A 26,637-nucleotide genomic window follows, 5' to 3' on the forward strand; every position below is an offset into this window, starting at 1 on the left:
GAGGAATAACGCTCACGGAGGAGCTTTGACCGATGCTGCTGTGTGATCTGGCATCAATGCCACTCAGTTTAAGTGTCTGTAATGATTAGGGTGTGGAATGGATGTTTTCCACCCTCCCCTTCACCTTGAAGCCCTTGGTGGGTGGGCTGGCTCTTGGTGGAAGTGAGTAGGTCTGCAGCCCCTCCAGTGAGGAGCATTCCTCTGCTCTTTAGAAAGAATTAGATTCTCAGTCATCCACAGGTCTGTGGGGTGGAGATTTTTAAGTAATGAACTGAAGTTTTGGCCATCCCTGACCCCAGAATAAAGCCTTCCTCTCACTTTCTGTCCTTAGAGGCTTCACTCCTAGAGGTGTTACACCTGCCATAGCCATAGAAGGCCTTGGGTTGCTAATCTGCAGTCCCTAGTCTTGACTGGGCCAGATGTGTATAAAAATATGTTGTTGCCCTGCGTCATACTTAGTTCAAATCTTCTCAATAATAACTTGGCTGGACAGGAAGCTCAAATACTGAGGGTTTCCAGCAGAAAGTGTTGGGGATCTTTGTTACAAGGCAACAGACATTCAATTGTTAGGGAATGCAGCTAATGTTTGCCTCCTTTGTGATACCAAAGTGGGGCTGTCCGGTTACAGCAGAGATGGGAGGTCCCACATATACTGAAAGAGTGATTCTTTTGACCCTTTATGGAAAAACATATCTGTCTGTCCTAGGATGTTCTGAGAATTCCTCCAGATCCTACAGAGCTCTCTCTCGGCTATTTGCCTTCTACACATTAAGCCAAGGCACAGTGTGATATAACAGCCAAATAGCAAGCAGGGAATGGCAAAGACTAGAGAGACTAGGCACCTTCTGAACAGTCTGAACCGACGGGATAAAAATCTGTCCTCTTGTAAAATGTGTGTTTGGGGAATCAGGCTTGCTGATGCAGGATGAACTCTCAGGATGCGGAATGCATATCTTCGTAAATTCTAAGAGCAGCTGCAGCTGGGTGGTGGGGGCACAGGGCTTTAATCCCTGCACTTGGGAGGCAGAGGTAGATGGATTTATGTGAATTCAAGGCCAGCCTGGTCTACAAAAATGAGTTCCAGAACAGGCTCCAAAGCTACACAGAGAAACTGTCGGGGGGGGGGGGGGGGCAAGAACAGCTGCTATCTGAAGCTCATCAAGAAGTAGAGTTAGAAATAAGTCAAACTAGCTCCTGCTTGCGTAAGACTGAAAAAGTTCAACTATATTAACAGCCAACGTACTTGGAAGTCACTAGTTTTCATTTCATTGCTCATATTCTTCATAAAAATTTAAACCTTTACTCATGAAATTTATGCTTGTATAACAAAAATCAGGAAAACAGAGAACTGAAAAACGGTTGTTATGCTTTTGCTCAGAGACAGTTTAACTGTTACACACAGTTTTTCTAAATTAGGCAAGGTTATTTCCAGAACTCTCCACCCAGTGGATGTATTAATTATACTTTTAATATATTTCTCAAGTTAACGAAATGTTCAAATTTTTTTCCAAAAAAGATTAAAGGCGAGCATTAGATGTGTGCAATTAATTTTACGACAGGTGTTTCACTGCTGATTTCTCTCCTTTAATGTATTTACAGTCCATATTAAATTATTCTTCTACCAAACATTAAACTAGAGAGTTCTCTTTTTATAGTCTCTCTCCTAGCAAAATAAATTACGTTCTCTACACATGCTTGGTGCTTATGCCTCTTGGGCTGTGTACTCATGAGCTCCGAACTTGCCCACAGGAAATGTTTGCAAGAAGTCAGGAGCACATTTGACATCTTTCAAATAACACTTCTGAATTTCTTGGCCCTTCTCTAAGGGCCAGATTCCAGGATGGTGCTGCTCAGTGTAAGAGCACATTCATGTCAAACATTTATTGTGTTTCCAATTAAAATAAGATCTGTGAAAAGCACGATGTGCAAACGAAAGGGAAAGCCTGACATGACATAATGCACCTTAGCAAAATACTGCAGAGGCTTTACTTTGACTGACACAGAGAGTTCTATGTCCTTTCAATTTAGTGGTTCTTCATTTGGAAGTTCTGCCAACTTGAAAAGAGAACGGGTACATTTTTATTTTCACTCATCTTTGCGTGAAACTCAGTGTGTCTTTTCATTCAGAAAGAGGAGGAGGAGGAAAAGAAAGAAAAAGAAACAGAGGAGGAGGAGCAAACAAAGGAGGAGGAGGCGAAGGGAAGGAAAAAAGAAGGGAAGGAAGAGGAGAACAAAGAAGGCGAAAGGGGGAGAAAGAAGGTAGAGGAGGAGGAAGAAGAGGACAAGAGGATGATGAAGGAAAAGAAGAGGTGGTCGAAGGTGAAGAAGGAAAGAAGGAGGAGGAGGAGGCACATTTACCACAGAAGTGTTGACAGGACCTGGACCACCAGCAGCGGGAGTCACAGCTATTTGCAGAAATCTGTGTTGTTGCAGTTCTCTGGAGACATTATTTACACAGACCACCAGTTAAAATGATGATGAATTGTGATTCAAAACAGGCAAAAAGAAGCATGTGTGGAGGGCAAGCTCAGCGAAGTCAACGAGAATGTCAAGGCAAAGATCTACACCACATAAGGCATCCTCCCTGACCAGCAGGAGATAATCTTCTCTGCAAGCAGCTGAAAGCCAGCTGCACCTGTCTGGCTACAACATCTGGAAAGAGTCCATGCTGTACTGAGTTCTTTGCCTCTGGTGCAGGATGCTAACCTTTGTGACAGGCAAGACCATCACCTTTGAGGCAGAGCCCGTTACCCCACTTGGGAAGCCAGAAAACAGAAAGATGGACATTCCTTTCTCACTACAATATCTAGAAAGAGTCCTCTCTGTGCTTATTCATGGCCTTGAGAGGAGATGTCTTAGTTTCCCAATCTTTTAAACTTTTAACAAGTTTCTTTTTATTTTCTATTAAACTTTTACAATTTTTAAAAAAGCATTTGCTTGCTAGCAGATATTTGCTTTATTTGTCCATGTTTCAATATGGATGATTTCCTTTTGGAATTCTGTATTTTAGTTGATGTTTTTATTTCAAATATTATTCTGAAAATAGGTCCATAGGCTTTATCCACTAATGATAGATGGCTCATGCCCAGCAGGTAAATGTTTCAGAAAGTTGTCTTGCTCGGTAGGCTTCGATGTTGTTGATCTCTTTCTGTTTTCCTCAAGGCTTCTGCTTTCTTTGAAGACACGTCTTAGGAGTGAAGTTTTGAGGACACCTAGTTGAGAGGATAAAGAGATAGTCCCTCAATCTGCTACACACAATAACTCATCTAGTCCCAAAACACATCACACAAGACAGCAGATTCCATGCAGCTCACCAGGTATCTCTGAGCCTCCTTTGATTTACGCAGAATTAGCTTAGCTGATCCTTACTACATCCCATTGACGGAGAGGTGGTTATAAGTCTTATTTTCTACCTCATACCACAAAGCCCCTAGCAGTAGGAGAAAGGCTCAGGTCTGTTCTTGGCAGGATCCATGTTCTGTTATTCCAGTTTTAATGCTTAGTAATTAGCAAATATATGTCCTTCATGCAAGCAGCTTTACTGAGATGTGAACCATATACTATACCATTCATCCATTTACAATGTACAAGTCAATGGCTTTGAGTCACCTAGATGGGTGGGTAACTGTCCTTACAATCAATTTTGAGACACTATCATCATTTCTTAAATAAACTGTATGTCCATTGGCAGTCATCATTATACTACTTGACTCTCCATATTTTTTTCTTTTGGAATTTCATGAAAATGGAGTCATGCAAGATGTAGTCATGGTGTATTTTATTTAGCACACCACTTTCAAAGTTTATCCCTCATCAGGACATAAGTCAGCCCTTCATGCCTTTCTATTGCCAAGAACTATTCAAGGTATCCACATCCTACATTGTATCCACCCATTCATCAGTCTCTGGACATTTGAGTTGTTTGTACCACTTAGTTATTAAAAATGATGCAATTAGTACAATTTTTATGTGGAAATACATTCTCTCTTGGTGGCTGTTTAACAACTCGAGGGACTGACTGCCAACTACTTTCGAAAGCAGCTGTGTTGTTGCCTTTCTCCACTCCAGCTTACAAGAAGGTTCTCATTTCTTAACATTTTTCTTAACATTTATTACTTGTTTTTTATTGCAGCCATATTTATGCAGTGTGAAGAGATATCTCACTGTAGTTTTGACTTGCATGTATCTGTTGGCTGATGCTGTGGAGCATCTTTTCAAGTGCTTGTGGACCATTTGTTTCAGACAATTGCCTTGACACATATTTTGTCCATATTGTAGTTGAGTTAGTTGTGCTATTATTGACTTTCAGTGGCTCCCTATATTGTCTGGGAGAAAGGTTGTTTTAACAGTTTTGACTTGTAAGTATTTTCTTCCAATATGTGGGTGTCTGTTTTCTGTAAAATATAAGTTTTTAACTTCAGTGATGTCCATTTAGCATTTTCTTTTGTTGTTTGTGCTTTTGGTGTCATGTCCAATAAATCATTTTCTATTCACAAACTTTACAAAGGCTTACATGTGTAATTTCTTCAATAGGTTTTCTAGTTTTAGTGCTCTCACTTAGGTTTTCTAAAAAACTATTTTTTCAGTAATTTCTAGATATAATGTGAGGTGGAGTCCTAGTTTTACCTTGTGTGGCTTTCTAGTTCCCCCAGCATCATTTGCTGAAGGCTTTGGTTTTAAAAATTATTTACTACTTTTATTTGTATGTGTGCTTTACTTATGTGTCTGTGTACAACATTTATGACTGGTGCCCACAGAGGCCAGAGAGGGAGGGCATTTAATCCCCTGGAACTGAGTTCACAGACAGTTTTGAGCTGCCATGTGGGTCCTAGGAATTGAACTCGGGAGAATTGTCTGGAAGAGCAGTCAGTTACTGCTGAGCTGTCTCTCCAGCCCTAAAGAGATTATTTTTATTTCACATAATAAGTTTGATACCTTTCTGGGAATCAACTAATTATAAATATGTTGTGTTTAGATTCTTCATTCCACTTCATTGATTTAGCTGCCTGTATCTAAACCATGTCTGCTACATCTTTGTAGTATGTTTTGAAAGGAGTAGGTGTGAAACTTCCTTTATTGATTGTTTTCCCCAGGATTTTTTGGCTTTTCTAATTAAAATTTTATAAATTTCAGATTGCATGCTAAAAAGAATCAGCTGAAATTTTAATAGGTAATGTTTAGAATATTTAGGTTAATTTAAAGAAATTTGCCACCTTCATTACATTAAGTCTGCTGGTCTACAGGCATAGGTTTTGTTTGAATCTTTTAAAATTTATTTCAATATTTCCTTACTGGTTTAGAGTATATATTTTATATTCTTCTGTAACAGATATTCTGTTATAGTTATATTCCATTCATTTTGTACTATTACAAATGAAACTGTTCTGTGAACTTAACTTTTGGTTTGTGAATTGTTGCTATTCAGAAATTCCATTGACTTTGTATACTCATCTGTTAGTTACAGCAGGATAGCACATAGTGGAGGTGTCATCTTAGATGTTTTCTCTTTGATCATGATCATAGAGGGGAATGTTTTCAGTGTTTTACTGTTAAGGGTGGTGTTGGTTGTAGATATTTTACAGATGCTATATATACTCATTTACAATGGAACGATCAATGATTGTTCACATTTTCCTTGTTTCTTGAAGAAAGCTGGAGTAAGATCCAGGACTTAGTAAAATGTTTGCTTTGCTATAAACACACTGTTGATGATTGAATATTTACTGAACCAGCATTTATTCTTCTACCTATGGCTTGATATATTGCTATATAGCCATAGACACTTGTTTTTATATCTGTATCTCAGTTGTTATGGCTTATAAAATATGATGAAGATGTGGATGAGGTAGGCACACTGCCCTCGGATGCCTCTTATGTGTCTGCACTCTGACTCCTCTTGGTGTCTGTTTTGGCTATGTCTACTTTTAGAATAGATGTCTAAAGTCTATTCACTGGTAGGGAGTTTATTACGTATTCTCTATAGAAATTAAACAAAAACTCTCAGCTAAAAAGCCGGACTCCTAGAAGGATGCAAGTGATCTCAGGGGCCTTTGGTGACACTTTCACCAGTAATGAGCCCTGTGGAAGGAACAACTGTTTTCCAAGAAAATTAATGGTCATTGTGAGTGCACAGCCTCCTGTACATTGGATAGTGTACCTCTGTGGGTGTGTCTGAAAAGTGAATATTTAAAACACTGAGCCCAAATAATTGAAATGTTACTAATTAAGCTTTAGGTGTATCCTGCATTATAGATTTTTTATCCAAAAAAGATCTGGTAACTCATTTCACTATATATTAACTGTGCAACTTTGGAGGTCACCTGTTCTCACTGACTTTTGGTTTCCACATCTGGAAAATGAGGAGGCTAACAATAAATACCCCCATTGTGGACTGGAACCAGAGACCTCTATCACTGGGCTTCTCCACTTGTTTCCCTATGCCTCCTTTGTTCCTTCAGGGTTTTTTTTCCCCGCAACTGCTTATTAATATAATTGGCAAAAATACTTGACTGCACTAAATTTAATCCGGTAGACAGTGACTTTCTAGTAAGGAACTAGAACCAAGCTGAGCACTGGAAGCAATTAGAGGCTGAACTCAAATTCCAGAGAAATGTGTGGCTGTTTTTTTGCTAAAATTTGAGAGTTCATTATAGTTCAGTTTCACTCAATGCTTTACACACATAACCCATTTAGTTCTCATAATGCTTTTACTATTAGGATTTTCATTGCCCAGTTGAGAAAACTGGGCCACAGAGAGGTCAGAAAAATGTGAGGTTACTTTTAAAATCTCAAAATTAAAAAAAAAATTAAAAATGGTGGAGATAGGACTCAAGTCAAGCTAAGTTAGTTCTAAATCCTGTGCCCTTAATTACCCTGAAGGCTCTGAGGTCCTCCATCCTTGGCTTTGCAGGTTACTTTGAAGAAATCACACCAAGGGACACAGAGACATGCACGTCACTGCTCGGTGTGCAGATGCTTGGTCACTCTTGGGTAATGACTCTGCCAAAACCATGATATTAGATGTCAGGGGTACAAAGAGGTATAAGAACCATGATTCACCCCAGGAAGCCAGACTGTAAGTGAAGCAAAAGGTGGATTCACCGGTGACTTAGTGAGCTGGGAAGGAGCAAAAAGTAGGAAGTTCACAGAGAGATCAGCTCTGCCATAGTTACTCAGAAACTCTTGTTGATGAGGCAGCTTACTTCCAGGAACTAAGAAGGGAAGGTCCACAGAAGACAGAGATGGAGAGGTAGATTGGCCTAGCAGAGGAAGAGATGTGAGTTGGAGACTGAAAGAGAGATGGATGCAGCATTTCTCTGACATTGATTAGAAGCTTCTCTTGCCAGGACTTTTAACATTCACTGGGCCCAGAAGAACATTGAAAACTGAAGCCATGTGAAGCAGTGGAGTGCAGATTCTGGCTCCAAATCTCAGCCCAGCATTCTTAAATGAAAACCCCTTATTTCTGGCATTGGAATAGAGGCCCAGAGATGAGCACCTTCAGTGAGGAAGGGAGCACAAAGGAACTCGGGGTTCTCTGTGTCTGTGGTGAGTAGCAATGAGGAGGATGAGGATTCAAATGGCGTGGGTAGCAGCAGAGGAGGAGGAGAGATTAGAAGCCAGGAACAGTGTCGGGAACCCAATAGCTTCAACACTAATTGTTATGTCAGGAGTACTGTTGCTTGTGAATGGTGGAGGGACAAGAAGACAATTGATGAAGCCCAAGACAGAGGTGGAAAGGTGGCTTTAAGCTTGGTGGCTCAAATGGTGACACACAAAAGAACTGAGTTGGAGGCTTTTTTTTGGACAGTCCTGTTGACAGAGATTTCTGTTCTGCCCGGTCCTGTAGTTGTTCAGTCCCAAAGAAACACACAGAGGCCTACATTAATTATAAACTGGCTGGCCTATTAGCTCAGGCTTCTCATTAACTAATTCTTACATCTTACATTAATTCTCATCCGTGTTAGCCACATGGCTTGGTGCCTTTTATCAGCGAGGCATTCTCATCATGCTTCCTCTGTGTCTGGGTGATGACTGCAGAATGAGCCTTTCCTCTCCCCAGAATTTTCCTATTCTGGTTGTCTCACCTATACTTCCTGCCTGGCTACTGGCCAATCAGCATTTTATTAAACCAATACAACTTACAAATCTTTATAGGACACAAGACCATTGTCCTAAAGCATAGTCGCTCTGCAGTTTCCTGGTGGGAGAATGAGAAGCTCAGAGATAAGATGGTCACTCCAAGAAGAATCTTATGAAGTGGTAACTTTGGTGGGCCCAGTCAGAAGATGAGAGAAGTTACTCATAACAGGGCAGTACCACACATACTGAACATCATTGAAGAAGCCCTGAAAATGGGGAAAGGGTCAAGAGTGCAAATGACTCAGGGATATATGAAAGGGAAAAGACTGAAACCTGATTCTTGAGTCAGTTTTTGAGACAAGATGGCCTTTGAGGGAACTCTCTCAACAGTAAAATGTCTTAGTTGATGTGTAATTGGAGTTGGCAGAGGGAGGAACAGACCGGGAAGGTGGATGTGTCAGACACAGAGTTGACAAGAAAATAGAGATAGGAAGCTAGACCACCAAGACCAGAGGCCTGGGAACCTTAATTCAACAGGAGGCAGTTTAAAGCCTGAGGAAGAGTTTTCAACACTGCAGTGGCTGAAAGGGGAAACTGCAATGTCAGACGGGAAGCCTTGGAAGACAATGGAGTATGTACTTAGGGCCAAGGTAGAGTGATGATGGGTGGGAGAAATCAATGCCATATCCATCTGCATATCTCTGCAGGATGTCGTAGAACCTGCTGGTACCCACATGGGTAGATGCTTTGTTCCCACAGGTTGCTGCTCTTGCTACTGTTTCTAAGATGGAGGACCAGCACCTCTTTATATATAGTTGGATAACTTTTCCATCACTGGGTTCTCTATGTAGAACTCCCAATCCTTTGCAGTAGTGAGTTACATCTTGCATTAGTCCTTTTCACTGTCGTTAACAGTTTTCTCTGAGATTAAAACATTCTATCCTGCAGCGGAAGCAAACAACTCAAAATAGCTCCAGGAAGTCGCTGAAACTGACCAAATTTACTAGGTCCCTTCCTGACGGAACAAGCAAGATCTCGCTCAGAAGAGTGGAGCCATCCTGCAAAGAAGACTTTGAGACCAAACCAGCGGTCTGGAAGAGGTTTAGAACAACTGAAACACCTGGAAAGGACACTCTCCAAACTGCTGAGCTGTCTGCAGGCTGCGCAGTGTCCTCCAGGTTCCCAGTTTTGTGGCTTGTTACTCTGAGGTGGGGTTGGTGACACAGTTCTCCTTTGAGTCCCTTTCAAACAACTCCTCACCCATATTCTTGCAACTAACCCCAATAACACACATTGGTTCACCAAGTTGGACTTTGGTGGTATCTGTAATTTGGTTACTCATGGGTTCCCTACCTATGGTGAGTAGACATGTGTGTCGCATCTCCCCAGGAAAAGTTTAGCCATGTAGCATTCCTCAGAGATGGCAGTGAATCTGCTAAAACTCCTCCAAGACCCTAACCAGTTTTTGATCCTATTCAGGGTTGGTGTGCCGGCTAGTGCTGTGCCAACTTCTCACAAGCTAGAGTCACGGGAAGAGGGAACCTCCGTTGAGAAAATCCCCCCACTAGATTGGCCAGTAGGTGAGCCTATGGTGCACTTTCTTGACAAATGACTAATGTGGGCGAGACAATCCCCTTGTGGGCACTGCCATCCTGTGTTGGTGGTCCTGGGCGATGTAAGAAGCAAACTAAGCAAGCCATGAGGAACAAGCCAGTAAGCAGCATTCCAATATGGCCTCTACATCAGTTCCTGCCTTTAGGCTCCTGCCCTAATGCCCCTGGATGATAGACTGTAAGCTGTAAGGAGAAATAAACCGTTTCCTCCCCAAGTCACTGTGGACTTGGTCATAGTGTTTTACCACAGCAGAAGAAACCGTAATGAAGACAGCTGGCATGTCCAGAAGTCCCCACTCAGGAGGGGAGCCACCCTTTAATGCTGTGCTGTCATAGTATTGGATTACGAGTGCTTGAACGAGGTTCCCAGCTCACCCTCTTCAGACAGTGCAGGTGGCCAATTCCCTGCTGTTTTCTCCCTAGAGAATGTCTCTACTTTAGGATAATGCCCCTGGAGGTCCCAACTCACATCTGAAGGTTGCCTCCTTCTCCAGAGGCCATCGTCATTATTCAATCCCTGGTCATTCCCTCCTTTTTCCAAGAACCCACGTAGCTGTACTCATTCCCAGAGCTTAAAGGCTTGGCATCATCCATTTGCAGCTCTGGAGTTTTCTTGATTGAACGTTGGGTAAGCTTTGAAGAAAAGTCAGACTCCGTAGGTCTCAGCTCTGGCTTGACAGAGTTTCACATGGGCAAGCAGATGGAGGATGTCCCACCTGCTTCTTCTCACAGTCTTGCTGCTCTCACCCCACCCTGTTAGTCCCACGCCCATCTGTGCGCGTTTTTTTTTCCCCACGTGAGGGCAGCGCAGTCTTCTGTTCCCGACTAAAGTCTGAGATCTACTGGAACAGCAAAGTTAGATTTGTATGTAAGCAGTGGGAACTTAGCAGGACTTCCCGCAGTCGGACTTCCTAGCCTCAGACTAGGCCCCAGCAACCCACACTCTTCTTAGTTAGCAGTTGATGGACTGCTGCTTTGTTCTTGGATTAGTCTAGAGTTCAACAGCACCGCCTCCTGGCAGTGGGGTGGAAGTGATGGATGTAGAAGGTACGGGTGTGTGTACATGCGTGTGTGTGTGTGTGTGTGTGTGTGTGTGTGTGTGTGTGTGTAGACTTTGGACCCAGCCCTCGACATTCTTGGTGAGTGCTTAAGCAGATAAAAGTTCTAAGTGACAGGCTCCCATCTGCCCCTCCTAGAGGCTGGGCATCTTGCCCACGGGACCCCTCCTATTGAAAAGCCTTTTGTGAGCAAATGGAATGTGTAGGCACCTCTATCTTTTGAGCCTCTCCAGGAAATCAACACCTCTAGAGAAACCAGATGGGCTCCTCTGTAGCTCACACCGCCTCCTTGCGGCAGCTCCTAGTCAATTTGGTTGAGGGTGCCGGATGGGCTTGGAATAAGCAAAACAAAACAAAACAAAACAAAACACCAGAACAAAGAAAAGCAACACACTTCACACTTCTCCCCACTGGGCTTTGCAGGAATAGTACTGGGGGTGGGTGGGGGAAGGCCAAGATCTCTAAGCCCAGCGACTTTCTTGGACAACCAGATCAGGTCTTGGAACTGGCGATCACCGGCCAGTCGTCAGAGCCCAGTGGAGGTGCGGAGGGTCTGGGGTTATTAGGCCAGTCTTCTTAGACTGGAGTTGTTTCCCTAACCCTGTATAAGGTCCTCTGGGACTTAGTCTGTCGTTTGTCGCCGCAACCAGGTTTCCTGGCCCCTGGTCTTGGGTCTGTCTAGTTGAGGGATCAATTCTGTCATCCTGTGGGTGTTTGCTAATCCCTCCCAATGCCCTGCAGGTTTCAGACACACCCTCTACCAGATTCTCAGTTTCTTCTTACTAAAGCCCCACCGAGACCATTCTTCAAAGTCTGGTAGCATCTATGAGGAAGCGTGTGTGTGTGTGGGTTGTGTGTGTGTGTGTGTGTGTGTGTGTGTACCCCGCAGGCTACTTCGGAGTGTCTGGGGCGGGGACTGTCGCCTTGCTGACTTGGTTCTGTTTTTTGGTTGCGCCTGCGGCCCCGCCTGGGGACCTCCGTGCGTCCTGGCCGAGTTTTACTCATCACGCAGAGGTGATCCCAGGCTGGAGGGCGGGCGCAAGGCGTCCGGAGAACCCAGTAATCCGAGAATGCAGCATCAGCCCTTCCCACCAAGCACTTCCTTCCTTTTCCCGAACGTCCAGAGAGGGAGGGCTGCGCGTTTATAAACTGGAGCCGCAGCGGAGTGGCATGTCAGAGGCTGACTCGCTGGGACTAGGAGCCTAGGCTGGAAACGTCTAGGCTGCGATAGAGGCTAGCTGCTGTCGCCCAAAGCGTCCGAAAGCCCCCTACTGGCGCTGGGAGCCCGCGCCGTCTCAGGGATAGAGTTTTCCCCGGAGCCTACACGCGAACCCCTGGACAGCATGCTTGGGGTTCTCCTTCTGGGTGTGCTGGCTCCAGCTGGCCTGGGGATCTCCGCACTAGCCTTTCTGTCCAGGGGCAGTCAGTGCGTGGAACACGAGTGCTTCGCGCTTTTCCAGGGCCGCTTGAACTTCCTCGCTGCCAGCCGTGCCTGTGAGAGCCTGCAAGGACATCTAATGACAGTACGCTCCTCAGTGGCTGCCGATGTCATCTCGCTTTTGCTGAGCGACAACAGTGGTATGAACTCACGCCCATGGATCGGATTAAAGCTTCCACAGGGCTGCGGCGACCCGGGGCATCTCGAGCCTCTGCGCGGTTTCCAATGGGTTACTGGAGACAACCGAACCAGTTACAGCAGGTGGGCACAGCCCAGTGACCAGGCAGCTCCACTCTGTGGCCCGCTATGCGTCAGGGTCTCAACCGCAACAGATGCTGCACCCGGAGAGCCGGCCTGGGAGGAGCAGCTGTGCGAAACCGAGGCCGACAGCTTCCTCTGCGAGTTCCACTTTACAACGTCCTGCAGGCCTCTGGCGGTGGATCCCCAAGATCTCGAGGCTGCCCACATTTCTAGCACCTACAACACCCCGTTCGGGGTCCGTGGTGCGGACTTTCAGACTCTGCCGGTAGGCAGCTCCGTTGAGGTGAAGCCCCTCGGCTTGGAGCTGGTATGTAAGGCCCAGCCTGGAACTTCGGAAGGACACTGGTCTCGGGAAGCAACAGGAGCCTGGAACTGCAACGTGGAGAATGGTGGCTGCGAGTACTTGTGCAACCAGAGCATGGGAGAGTCCAGATGCCACTGCCCCATGGACACCAACCTGCAGGCTGATGGTCGTTCATGCATAAAACCCGTGGCGAAACCGTGCGATGAAGTCTGTGAGCATTTTTGCGTCAAGCACGACCCCAACAATCCAGACAACTACACCTGTATGTGCGAGACCGGCTACAAGTTGGCAGCCGACCAACAAAAGTGCGAGGATGTAGATGACTGTGCGCAGGAGCCCAATCCATGCCCGCAGGTCTGTGTCAACACCAAGGGCGGCTTTGAATGTCGCTGCTCTGATGGCTATGAGTTGGTGGATGGAGAGTGCGTGGAGCCCTTGGATCCGTGCTACGGATCTGACTGCGAATATCAGTGCCAGCCAGTGAACGCCACCGACTACATTTGTATCTGTGCTGAGGGCTTCGCACCCAAACCTGAGGACCCGCACAGGTGCGAAATGTTCTGCAATGCTAGTTCATGTCCGGCAGACTGTGACCCTAACACCCCTGAGTATTGCCTTTGCCCTGAAGGTTTCATCCTGGACGAAGGCTACATATGCGTGGACATTGACGAGTGCAGTCAAGGCGAATGCTTCCACAGCGAGTGTCGAAATCTTCCCGGCTCCTATGAGTGCATCTGTGGGCCTGACACGGCCCTTGCTGGTCAGGTTAGCAAGGACTGTGACCCCCCCAAGCCTGCTATTGAATTAGAGGATGGCGGCTCTGGGGAACTCCCGGTCAGTCCGACACCAGGTTCTCCAACAGGTCCGCCGTCCACAAAGCCAGTGCATTCTGGCGTGCTCATTGGCATCTCCATCGCCAGCTTATCCCTGGTGGTGGCGCTTTTGGCGCTTCTCTGCCACCTGCGCAAGAAGCAGGGAGCTGGGCGTGCAGAGCTGGAATACAAGTGCGCATCACCAGCCAAGGAGGTTGTACTGCAGCATGTGAGGACTGATCGGACGCTGCAGAAGTTCTGAGGGACTTCGCCCCAGAGACCCAGGTTGCCTTATTCTTTCTTGGTTCAGTACCTCTTCTCTCTCAGGCCTCTTAGCTGTGCTCTCTGGCAACTTAAAAGCATCCTGGCTGACATGAAAACCTGAGAAGACCCTGCCCCATCCTCCTGAGAAGCAGAGGTGGCGAGGACTTGAAGCAGGAGAGCCCAGCTTCTTCCAAGTTGATCCTGAACAACTGGGCGGAGGTGGCAAGCACACAGTGGCGATCAGACTGCAGAGTGCCCCAGCCCTCACCTTAGGGTGCAGGATGTGTGGGCGCTGCTAATCTTAAGCCTTTAGGCAAACTTTGACCCCACCGGCTGGAGATCACCCAGATATTTATTTTTTTAAGCATTTTTTTCCCTTCAGCTTTTCCCTGCCTGTAACCCTCCGGACTTTCTGTTCCTTCATCCCTTCCCCTCCCCTTCACACTTTCCCTTTTCCACTTTTCTCCTTCCCCAAACCTGATCTTACTTTACTTTTATCCTTCTTTACAGACAAAATTCTTGTGTGAAACAGAAAAGAAACACTAAAAGCAGGAAGTTTTTCCCCCACTGGCTTTGGAAATTTAATCGGAAAATTTAGGTTTCCAGAGCAAAATAATTTTAATGAAAGTTAAAATGCTATAGCTAAACACTAGTTAGTATGCTCAAATGTCACAGAAATTGAACTCAAGGAGGTTTTTTTCTTTTAAATTTCATCTTTGTTGTTGAAACGGTGAGCTTGTTTTTTTATTGTTGCTGTTGTTTTGATTTAGAATGAGAAAAGGTAATTATGGTTTAAGTTTTTTACACAGTTTCTATAGTGTTACTAATTTTTGACAGTGTCGAAAATGTTCAGACGAGTCTTGGTCCAACGTTTTGATGTTGCAATAGGTCATTGCCATCTTCTCATATATTGGGCCACATTCATAGCTATCCTGGGATGTATGTGGTCCTTAGGCTAGACATATCTGAGACTGACAGACGGAAGCATCTTCCAGCAAAATTTTGAGTTATATGCTTTGTGCCTACTTGTCTCTCAACTGCTCTTGCCACTTAAGGTCCCAAATAAAAGCAGTGGCTGCTTAGGGAGACAAGAGAGCTTGGGAATGCAGCCTGGAGGGTGCCTAGATAGGGCCTTGTCTTAATGAGGCCCTTGGACAATATCTTCTACTAAAGAGGGACCTTCTTTAGTAGCCTGTGCACAAGGATTGGGACCTCCCTAGGGATCTGGCTAGAATTGCAAAATCCTAAACACCCCAACCCCACCCCCCATTTACAAGAAGCTGCATTTTAACAACGGTTTCCAACTTTCTGGAGAACATTAAATGTCAGTTAATAATAAGTAGCAGGTCATGCTAGACCATTTATTATCAAGAAACTGAGGAATTTTTTTCACTGCATAGCTTTGCTTTCTGGCTAAAAAAAATATGACTAGGTACACACCTCTAGATATTGCCACACAGGGTCCAGAAGAGTTCTGATTTAACTAAGCTAGGAACAAAGGCATATGTCAGTGTAAGGAACAAATGTATCATATGTGTATCTTTTGTAAGGAAAGGGTTTTCTTTACTGTTTTTGTAAGCTCAGCACATTTGTACATAGTTATTTATTTATTGGAGATTAGTTAGAACACAGGCAAAGCCTTTGCTTATGACGTCACATGTACAAAATAAACAGATTACAATGAGCTTTTGGGTGTCTCTTGTCCTTCCTTCCTCTCCCCCAGGTCCCCCATTTTATGCCTTATTTTATGCACACAAACAATGCAGACTCCAGGAGGTATACAAGAGGCTGGACGGCACCCTGTCACCTGCTCATGGCAGAGTCTCTGATTTATCGTCCAAAAGAAAGTTATTGTCCATGTAGAAGGAGTTGATGTTATCTCTGTAAGGCGGATATTCATTTTTTTATTTGTGTAGCCGCAACAACTTTACACAGGATGTCTCACGTCTGTGTTCTAGACACTCTAGGATCTGAGGCATCTTTAGCTTCCCAGCTGAGTATTTTTCTGCGTATCATGAGGGAGCTATGGTGCGAATTCACATATGGCTTCTGATTGCCAAGGTCATTTCTTCTGGTATGAAACGATTTTTGTCACTGTTGGTAACAACAGGTTGTCTTTGTGACACTGATCTCTAGGACCCTTTTGGTGGAAAGGTGTAACTATCTGAATTTCACATGCTGGAATAGGAAAATTTTCCATGAGGCAAAGACGAGAGAAAAAAACAGATAAGTAAGACATTCAGATAATTTTTGACATCCAGGTAGGGCAGAGATTCTTGGTGTTGACCTGTTCTGTTACTGTGGGAAGGCAGTGTGTGTGTGTGTGTGTGTGTGTGTGTGTGTGTGTGTGTGTGTGTGTGTGTGTGTGTTGGGGGTATGGCTGCACGCATATGTATTCACCCCTGAAGGCACTTGTACAGGTCAGAAGTCAACATCAGGGTGCCTTCATAAATTGCCTGTATTTTATTTACTCATTTTTATTGAGACAGGACCTGTCATTGAACCTGGACCTCACTGACTTCAGGCAGATGACTCCCTCAGGATCTCCATTGCTCTCCAGGGCTGGGTTGTAGGTGAATACCACCATGTCAGATTTTTATGTCGGTTTGGGGGACTCTTCACTCAGGTCTTCACACTTGAGCAACAGAGCCCTTTACTGTGACCCCACAGGTGGAGTGTTCATCATGCAGCGCAGTGATCTGTGAGAATGGAGGTGAGATCAGACAGGTGCAGCTGAATGATGCTGGGAGTCCAGAGGAACAGAAAGAGCCTTAGTGTTGCAGGGCACTCGGAGGTGTTTTTTTTTTATTTTTTAATCAGGAACTTGCTCTGCTTGGAAATTGTTCAGAAAGAGAATAGAAACTTCTAGACTCTTTAAAAAAAAGAGAGAGAGATGGGCAGTTTGTCCTGTAAGCAGTCAACAGAGCTAATACAGGATGGGACTATCACAGACGCCTTGATCTCACACTAGCTGGATATTTGAGCTTACTTGATCTCATCGGCACCCTCCAAAGTTTGAAAATGAGAGCCAGAAGTGCTACCTCAATATGGTTGCATGAGAAGTAAAAAGATGAGCAAGCAGTTTCTGGCCCATAGTACATGCTTAATAGCTACAAGACCGTGAGCCCTTGGGCTAATAGATGCTTACATGAATAAAGGAAAGGTTACACTGGAATGGGGAACACCGTGGAGGCAAATGCAGGACAGTGCAAGAATGACCTTTAAGGATATATTGCTGCATTGCCTATCAATCTTGGAGGAACTGAGGAGGCGAATTGGGGCCTTGGTTACAGTTTAAGGAAGGACCTGCTTGCAAGGCGAAGTGACTCTATAGTAGCTGGGAAATCCACGCTTCAAGAGCTCTAGCTTACTTCCTACTTCTAAATCTCATCAACGCGGAGGGGTACAGAGACTTCTGCCACTGTTGTGACATCACAGGGCAGAGAGGAAGTGCTCTCGGATGACTGAAGGAGGAACTGCCTCCAGTCTAGGTGGTTCTGGCCTCCTATGTAGGTGACACTGAGAGCAATGCTGTGCTGTGGACAAGGCCAGGATCTCGAAGGCTACTTCTGTTCTCGGGCCCACCCGTTGTGATACTGCAATATCAGGAAAACGGGGTTTACAAAGAAGACAAAGCACAGCATGGTGATTAGGCTCTGAGAAGGTGGTACCCAGCAGCAGCTCCTGGCCTTTGCCTGAAGTTCAGAGAATGACACCAGTCACATCAGATTTGCTTTTTTTTTAATTTTTTCTTTTCTAGAATGAATGCCTGGCTCAGCACTATCTTTTTTGCCTCAAGTGGGTTCTTCCTCCTTTTTCTCTTGGTCAGCAGGTTCAGACATAAGCAAACAATTGATTTCCCCACTCATGAAAAACTAAATATTGTTTTAACATCATATTCTAACAGAATCAGACTCCTTTTCAGCCTGTTTTGAAAGTGTGATTGCAAAACAGAAAAGAGCCCATGGAAGGTGTTCCCTCAAGTCATACCTACTTGAAAAGGGGTCGGGACAGAGGGCTTCAGGGATCCAGAGGAAAGCACCAGCATTCAAAGCTATGCTTGTGAGAGTTGTATCACTCAAACTACAGGCTGGGGGTGTCTGCCTTTAAACCTCTGCCAGAAAGTAATCTGCTGTGAGAGGAAGTTACAAGGTGGTGGCAGAACCGTTAGTCTGCACCTCCTTCAGAGGTCTCATCGCACCAGGATGACCTTAGCATCTGTCTCTCAGGCCTTAGTTGCAAAACCACTTGACTGATGAAACAGGGTGAGCTTGTTTGGGTTGAGAGAGAGAGAGAGAGAGAGAGAGAGAGAGAGAGAGAGAGAGAGCAACTTTGCAGTGGCAACCCTCATTCATCTTCCTCTGTTGCTCTGCTTGGGTTTAGTTACCTTTAGAACAAGGTCTCTCTCACCTTCCATAGACCTAGGCACTATAAATCTCATAACAGTAGCCCCTGGCTTTCCACTTTAAGACATTTGTTGATGTTATGAGAAGACACAGGAACCCACTGAGCACCCACTGGGACGTTCAGGTTCTTGTGGCTCAGAATGAGAAACTTGACAAGGACACACAGACAGTGGTAGAAGCAGAACAAGTTTATTAAGGAAGAAAGCACTTCCAGGGGAGGAAGTGGGCCAGGGCTGGGAGAAAGGTCAGTAGCTCAAAGGTACCCATGTCCTGTCTCACAGATTGGAAGGGACCTAATAGAATCCACCCCTCCTTTGTGTATTGCACAGGCTCTGTTTGTTACACCTCAGCTTTGGTGGGAAGGGGTTGCTAGTCTCCCCATTCATCCCTCTAGCCTCTTTCACATGCTAATTGGACCCCAGTCTCTGCCCTACTCTCTTGCTACAAGTTGAAAATGCTGGTACACAGGTATAAGCTGCAAACACAAACATCCAAGATTCTTTGCAGATGTTTGACTGACATCTGGGTTTTCACTCTCCTCGGTAAAGGTGGTTCTGCAGCAATCCAGCATTAGCAGCAAGAGAAACTGAAGCCTGGTCAGATGGGCTAGAGTGAGACTATGCTTTTCTCCAGGCTGCCACAATACCCTTACTGTTCTTCCAGGAGGGGAGCATGGGTTCCTGGCCTGGAAGGAACCACATTCCTCCTCTAGTGTTCCAAAGGTTACAAGGTCCAGAGGGAATCAGCAACTTTGCCCAGGAACGTGTGTAGTCAACGTCCCTGTTTCTGCAAAAGCTTTCTGAAATTCACAACACTCCTTCCAGGTTTAGGGATAAAGGGCAGGCTGCAGCTGCCCTGGTCTCTGGGCTGAGTTCTCCCTGGTCATAGGAGGGACCCAGGGCTGGCATAATGGGGGCAGCACCCAAGACGTAGGGAGAGCCTCACTGTAATTTTGCATGCTTCTTGTCTTCCCTGTGGTTCTCCTTGGTAGGCTACAGATCACCAAGAGAGCAGTGAGGATGGGATCTGTGTCTCTCTTGATTGCCGTGTCAACTTTGAAACTGTAACTGTGCATCAGCAATCACAGAACAGCACAGCTGGGAAGGGTGAATTTTACCTTCGGCAAATGATGTTTTCATCAGAAGAGCAGAAGAGAGATCACTGCCTGCACAAAATGACTAAAGAAAGTCTAATTTGAATAATAGCACACAGAGAAGCCTCCACACCACCCTAATCCCTCCTCCTCACTGGCCCAGGAATACCTGCTACAAGAGAAGGGCTGACTCTATTGTTTTAGCTCATGGGGGCCAAATTCCTTCTTTGAATAGTTTGTGTGTGTGTGTGTGTGTGTGTGTGTGTGTGTGTGTGTGTGTGTGTGTGAGTGTTGCTGGAAATGAAAGCCAGAGAGCCTTGCACATGCTAAGCAAACAGTCTACCATTAAGATGCATCTCCAGCCATAGCATGATTCTTATTTTAGCTTAGAATTCAATTATACTTTATATTGTTATTTGGCTAATGCCCATCTTTGCCAATCATTTCCAAGTTCCACACCATGCTGACTCACCATGTTGCCTGGAAGCTGCTTGCATCACCGAGAGACACCCTCAGCACACTGTCACTGAAGACATCTCCCTGCACATGGACCCACAGAGCCGAGTTTTGGGGTGTGGTGCTGACTAACACAGCAGAGTTGTTTCAGCAAACACAGACTCAGAATTCTGACATCTGTGCTCACAGGATTTGAGACTGTACTGTCATTCAGGATAAGAGTGTGAGAAATGGGAGTGAGTCGCCACTTACAATCTACCAGGCAAGTGTTACGAGGTCCAGATTGGCTGGGATTAATGTCTAGATTCTGCGGTAGCACAGACAAAACACAAGAGCTTAGAATGCAAATCTTTCTTTTGTACATATATGAAGAGTAAGAAGCAGGCTGGAGAGCAGGAAGTCCTGCTCATGAGCTAGCTAAAGTTGATGCTTTCTTTCTGTTATCGTTGGCAACTTTCCAGCTTGAAGGTATTGGCCCTCAGCCACCATTAATTCCTGCTAAAGCTTACATTAAAAAAAAAATGGAATTAGTCTTTTTCCAGGCAAACAAGCATGTCTTAGGGCTCGTGTGGGTCTTTAGAAGGCTGAAAAAGGAACTCCAGACCCACTCAAACTAGGCAAATTTTGCTACAGTCAAAATTTCCCACTAGGTGATCCTTGCAGTGATGTTCAAGCATATTTATCAGGTGTCCCCACTGCCAGGTGTCAGGGACAGAGAAAGAAACAATTTCATTTAACACCTTACAAGAAGTTGCTGTTACTTACCCAAGACCCACAGACTGACTGACTTGTTCTGGATGCCCAGGTGACTGCGGGAAGTAATGACCATTTACGAATGGTATGTGCATGTGTGTAAATATGTGTGTATCCATGCTAGAGGAACCAAAGGGGTCGGTGCACTATTTAGAGATTTCCAATCCACAGCCGTGGCCTTGGGTATGGAAGAGGTCTGACGAGGCAGTTCTTCTACAGGTAAGGGAAGCTCACCTGACTAGCAGATCCTGTTGACTTCCACATAGACCTACACAACCCTTGGATACACCCATGATCAACATTGTCATTCCTAGGCCATCTAGCTAACTGCATTTGGAGAAGAATCCTACAGTTAATATCCAAACACTTAACATAGGCTTCTATCTATTGTTAGTGAAGAAGCTGGAATTTCTAGCCCAAAAGATAAAGTTAGCCCTGTAAGAGTCACCATGTGCAGCTGAGAATGAAGCTCAGTGGTGGAGCACCTGCCTACCCAGCATGAGGCTCTGAGTTCTATCCCTAACACTGTATGTAAAAGGGACATGGGGTTGCACACTGTACTCCCAACACTCAGGATGTAGATGTAAGAGGATCAGAAGGTCAAGGTCGTACTTAGCTACCAGGTAGTGAATTCATGGGTAGCTGATGTTACGTTATGTGAAAGCTTGTCTCAAACAGCAGCAACAGAACAAACAGCAACAATGGCAACACAACGGAAACACAGCATCAACAAAAGAGCCTCCACACTACAAGGACCTGTTGCCATTTCCAGATGAGAGAATTCTGAAGACCTGGCCTGGGTGTGCCACTGGGGTTCTAAGACATTTGTGCCTGGAACCAGAATGGAACCAGAATTCAGCTCTCTTGTCCATTTCCCACATACCAGGCACCGCTACTGTCACACAAGTCATGGCTCTGGGCAAGCAGCCCAGAAAAGGTCACCTCTTGTTTCTCCCAGGCTCTCAGAGATGCACTTGTAACCCCCATGGTGGCAAGGCATTTCCTTAGGCCTTACCCTGCCTCTTGGGCCAGCCTGGATTCCAATGGGCTTCCCAAAAGTTAGAACTCATGCTGACTGCCCTAGAACACACAGAGATATCTTTTCCAGGATAATAGGTGTTTTCCTTTTAAAGACCACCCTTCTCTGCCAGGCAGCTGTAGAAACTGCCCAGCTGACTACCCTGGTCTTCCTCCTGCACCTCTTGACTTATTATTCAAGTACCACCAGCACCAGGTCAGTGGAACTGAGCAGAATCTTCTGCTGTACAGATCTGGGCTGCAATCAACCGCTCCTCACTTAGCTGCAACATCTGCCTGGCTTCTCCCATTCCTGGAGCAGAAGTGAAGCTCTCATAGGCTGTGAATCTTTCTCAGATCACTGGAGCTGTGGTTAACTTACCAGGCTCATAGGGATGAGGCCTTTCACTGTGGTCAGCATCTGGTGTCAAAACACAGTCTGTTTCCCCTCCACCCTAGTTCTCTGGTCTTTTCCTGACACCCCACCCCCACCCCCCAGCATAACTTGGGTTTTAATGAGGCTTCCTATTCCTGTAGCCAGGGAAGGAGGTGGAAAAAAGTCGCAGCAGATGAGATTTTTATCCTTTCTGCCTTTTAATTCCTGACCAGAAGTTTTACGCATTGCAACAACCCCCACATCATATTTCTATAAACTCTTCGCATTCACAGGAAGTCTGCTACTGGCCTCCTGACAACCGGGAGACACTTGTTGGGTGACAAAGCAAGAACACTCAGCTGTTGCACAGACCTCTCACTTAGCAACAAGAGTCTCAAACAGATGCAGAGGGAAAGCTCCTGAAGGTGTCTTATCATCTCCTGCCTCGCCATGTGCACTCCCCTTCTCCCATAAGATGAAGAGCCTGCAAGGGGAAGGGGCTCTGCCTACCTCACCCTCCAGGGCTCTTCCAAGCAGTCACTGTCACAAACCATGCAAGGGTAGACATTCCTTTCTGGCTACCTCCTGTTTCTCACCCCTGAAAAAAATGCCAGTGGTTCAGGAATGGCTGGTACTCTAACTCAATTCCCAGAGGAGTCCTACCCCCATGCAAGAGTCCTTAAAGCCAGTCCTAGGAGAGAGGCTAGCAGGAGTCCTGAGGCTCCTGGGGCCACCACAGCCTGCTGCAAAGGGCTGGCTTAGTGAAAACAGGAGTTGTTCTTAAAGTTGCTGGGCTGAGAGGGAGGCCACGACCAGCTTGCAGGTGAGCTGAGGGAGGGTGCGAAGGGTCTTCAGAAAGTAGTAGTCTTGGTGAAAGGGACTTGCTTGCAGCCAGGTTCTGTTTGCAAGGGCTCCTGCTGGCAGGGCAGGGGAGGGCATATGCATCCTGCACCCCCTCTGCTTTTGAGAGCAGTGGCGTAATAGTCCAGGGGCTCTTCCTCGGCACCTCCAGTCGTTTCCAGGAGACAGCAGCGCAGACACAGAACCCGCTGGAAAGAGCGCCGGAAGTTGTCAGAGAGGAAGCCATAGAGAATAGGGTTGGCACAGCTGTTAGCATAGCTGAGGATGAGGGACACATGGTTGACTGTGGCATCGAGGCTGGTGACAAACAGGTTCAGAAGCTGCACCACATAGAAGGGCATCCAGCACAACACAAAGACGGTCACTACCATCAACACGAGCCTCGTAATCTTCTTCTCTGAGCGCCTCCGTTGCTGCCAGCCAGCCCGCAAGGCCACTGCACGCATCTTCCCCACAATAAGCAGATAACATAGACCAATGGCCAGAACCGGGAGTAGGAAGCCCAATAAAAAAGTATAGATCACGAAGACTGCAGACCAGGCTGGATGAGGCCAGTGCAGGTTGCAAGCCACGGCCTCGCCCCCGCGAGCAGGCCTGGTGTCAGCGAAGACTGCAATGGGCAGGGTGACCAACAAGGATGCTAGCCACACTCCCAGGTTGATTAGCTTGGCCACGCTGGGCCGCCGGTAGGTGGCGGCGCGCAAAGGGTGCACTACAGCCACATAGCGGTCCACGCTGAGCACGGTGAGGCAGAAGACACTGGTGAACATGTTTAGGCCGTCCACGCTTAGCACTGCGCGGCACAGCACCGCCCCGAAGGGCCAGTGGCGGAGGGCGGCCGCCGACGCCACGAACGGCACGCTCAGCATGAAGAGTTCGTCGGCGACCGCCAGGTTGAGCAGGTAGATGTTTGTGGCTGTCTTCATCTTGGCATAGCGTAGGATCACGAAGATGACCAGGGCGTTGCCCACCATACCCACCAGGCACACGAGCGCATATATGCACTGGATGGTAACCATGCCCGCTGTCCCTGTGCTGTCGAACCGCATCGCATCTCCTTCGTCGTCCGGAGCGCTGCTGGCGTTGGTCCCAGGGGTCCAGGTGATGTCCTCGACCCCGGGGGGCAGTGTTGAGGGCACGTTCATGCTTTGGGGTACTTACCCCAGGCGCCGGAACGCGGTGGAGCAGCTGAGCGGTGCGCCAAGGACTAAGCAGCGGGCTGGGGTCGCGCGCACAAGCTCTGCTCCACCGCTCCGCCTAAGTAGCGCGCCGGGCCCGCGAGCGCCCTCCAATCCCCGCGCTGCCGCGCGCCCCCCGGCCGCGGGAGCTCTGTTCGTCCTTCGCACGCCCCTCCCTCCACGAGCCGGGCCTCAGGTGCGGTCTGTTCTGCCAGCAGAGCTCTAGGCTCTACGCAGGCTTCCCCTACCCGCACTCTCCTGCTATGCTGCCAGCTTTGCCCGCACGCCAAAACTCTACGTGATTTGGGTTCTGCTGTGTCCCTAGATCACACCCCTCCTCTCAGCCATTCAGATCCTCTCCCCTTGGGATCTTGGTTCTCCACGACCACGACCTGTTAGTTACCAGCAGTTTTCTGGATACCCAAGTATCCTGAGTTGTTTCAGATTGTCCAAGCGTGCAGGGACATCATCCTAGCACCCGAGTTACCTCCCCTGGCCCTTCAATTTTCAAAGAAGTCCTGTATTCTCCTTAAACTCACTCTAGGGATGAAGGAAACTGAAGCTCCCTGTGGACATCTTGGTAATTTCCAGGCCCATCAGAGGCTCTCGGCTGTGTGTACGGGCTAATGTTTATCTTGGTTCTCTCTCTCTCTCTCTCTCTCTCTCTCTCTCTCTCTCTCTCTCTCATCTCTCCCTCCCCTCTCTCCCTGGCAATCACGATACTGCCCCCCCCAACATTTTAAATTGAATCTGTGCAGAATTAGTCCTTAGAAAATGGAGAGGTATACGGAGAGCTAAAGATACCCCCCCCCCCCAAGAAAACTAACTTTTGGGCAGGTGAGATGACTTGGGGATAAAAGTCCTTGTGCCCAACTCTGAAGACCGTAATCCCATCCCTGAGACCCATGAGTAGAGAAATTTCACTTTCACTTCCCCTTGTGGCATGCATGAACCTGCCTCCCATAAACAAACAAACAAACAAATAAACAAATAAGTAAAATGTATCTATTTTTAGGAAAAGAAAGTAACTTCTGTCTCTCGGGTGCTTAGAGAGCAGAGGCCTGATGACTACCCTTTAGCACTGATCCATTCAGGTCTGCCGCATTACCGGTCACAATGTCCCTAGAGAGGAGGGTGGTCAGGAAAGATGGCTTCCCAGCCTCCTTTTCCCCTGCCTCCAAACTCTAGAGCAATCTCACTGTTAGACTGTCAGCAGGTAGCCCTCCATTTCAGTCCTGGATAAACTGTTCTTACAGAGCCTCAGAGGAGGGCTGATCCTAAAGAGCATGACTTAGCTTATCTACTACAGATCAGGATGTAAAGTAACTCCCTAGCTGCCTGGGAAGTGGGAAGCTCCCGGGTCCTGTGTTATGTGGCTGGGACAGTTGTTCAGGAGATGGAGCTATTTTAAATGCTTCAGGACCACTGGCCACCAGTGGTTCTTAGTGGGAGGGTTGGAGACTGTTACCGTGATCCATTTAGGCTTGGGCTAGTGGCACAGATGTGGTTAGTACTGGGCAAGAGAAGGGCTGGCCTCCAAATTTGTCTCTGGCTTTGCTCACCCGAACGGACTGATATGAGACCACACAGTCCTTCACCCCTTTTGTGACCACTTCTTAAAGGCGTCTTTCTTTTCCTTTGGTCCCATTGTCTCCATGGGAGGAAGCGGTGGGACCTGCACCCTCAGAAAGCAAAGCAGTGGAGCAAATTTAGGGGAAGGAGCTGCTGTGCTCTCTCTGTAACTCTGGACTCCGGAGAGACTTCCAAATAGCCCTTCTGCAGATCACTTCTGTTCCCTGTCATGGAGGTTGGATGACTGTCCCACCAACCTGGACTCCCCTCCTCTGCTGTCCTCTCACCCATTGAACATTCAACACCCTCTGTTCCTGGATAAGTCTTTCCTGTTGTCCTCCAGTGAACTTTTGGAATCTTTTCAATTCTTCTCCAAGGGTTCTCTCCTGGCACTTCCTACCCCTTTACCCCATGCCTCAGGCTCTGAACATGGAGCAAGAGTGAAGTTCAGTGATGGGAGGGACCATCTTGGCTTTTAACAGTTACTCCCCTGAAATGAAGTTTACTTGATGCCAAGAGGCCCCGCTCACAGTACAACACTGTATCTGTGGTCAAATATCCTGTGGATATGAAACAGGAAGTTGGGAAACATGACTCTCTTGTGGTTTGAGTGTGAAATATCCCCTACAGATTGTGTCCCCTTGGTGGTGGCACTACTTTGTAGATAGGAGAAACTTTGGGAGGCAGAACCTAGTTTAAGGAAATAGGTCCCTGTGAGCATGCCTTTAATTTTTTAAAATTTCATTGTTTCATGCTTATAAGTGTTTGGTTGCACATGTCTGCATCACACGCATGCCTGGTGCCTTCCAAAAGCCAGAAGAGAGTGCCAGATCCCTGGGAACTGGAGTCTCAAGTGGTTGTGAGCTGCCATGTGGGTGCTAAGAATAAAGGTCCTCTGGAAGAGCAGCCAATGTTCTTAACCAGTGGGCCATCTCTCTAGCCCAGCTAGTGCTGGGTGGGTCTTTGACGGTCATAACTGGATTTCTGTCTTTTCCTGTTCCCTTTGCTTTCTGTCTGTTATGGAATGAGTAGCCCTAACCAGCTGCCATGGCATTCTGCCTCCACACAGAATCAATGGAACAAGAACTGTGGA

General features: G+C 46.7%; 2 protein-coding genes across 2 annotated transcripts; one reads left to right on the plus strand and one right to left on the minus strand.

Moving 5' to 3' along the window:
• Nucleotides 1-11,787: 11,787 nt before the first annotated feature.
• Thbd (thrombomodulin) lies at nt 11,788-15,516 on the plus strand. The gene has a single exon (XM_048455542.3). It carries the CDS (start codon nt 12,097-12,099, stop codon nt 13,828-13,830), a length of 1,734 nt encoding a protein of 577 aa, XP_048311499.3. The 5' UTR covers nt 11,788-12,096; the 3' UTR covers nt 13,831-15,516.
• Nucleotides 15,517-18,407: 2,891 nt separating this feature from the next.
• On the minus strand, nt 18,408-24,573 carry Sstr4 (somatostatin receptor 4). Its single transcript, XM_048455541.3, has one exon. It carries the CDS (start codon nt 23,937-23,939, stop codon nt 22,785-22,787), a length of 1,155 nt encoding a protein of 384 aa, XP_048311498.3. The 5' UTR covers nt 23,940-24,573; the 3' UTR covers nt 18,408-22,784.
• Between the last annotated feature and the right edge of the window lie 2,064 nt (nt 24,574-26,637).

Source organism: Myodes glareolus, chromosome 10 (genome assembly GCF_982192425.1).
Source record: "Myodes glareolus chromosome 10, mMyoGla1.1, whole genome shotgun sequence".
NCBI classification, from domain to species: Eukaryota; Metazoa; Chordata; class Mammalia; order Rodentia; family Cricetidae; genus Myodes; species Myodes glareolus.

Bases quoted from the DNA above. Each gene is read 5' to 3' on its own strand.
- Thbd (XM_048455542.3), top strand. From the start codon at position 12,097: ATGCTTGGGGTTCTCCTTCTGGGTGTGCTGGCTCCAGCTGGCCTGGGG.
- Sstr4 (XM_048455541.3), bottom strand. From the start codon at position 23,939: ATGAACGTGCCCTCAACACTGCCCCCCGGGGTCGAGGACATCACCTGG.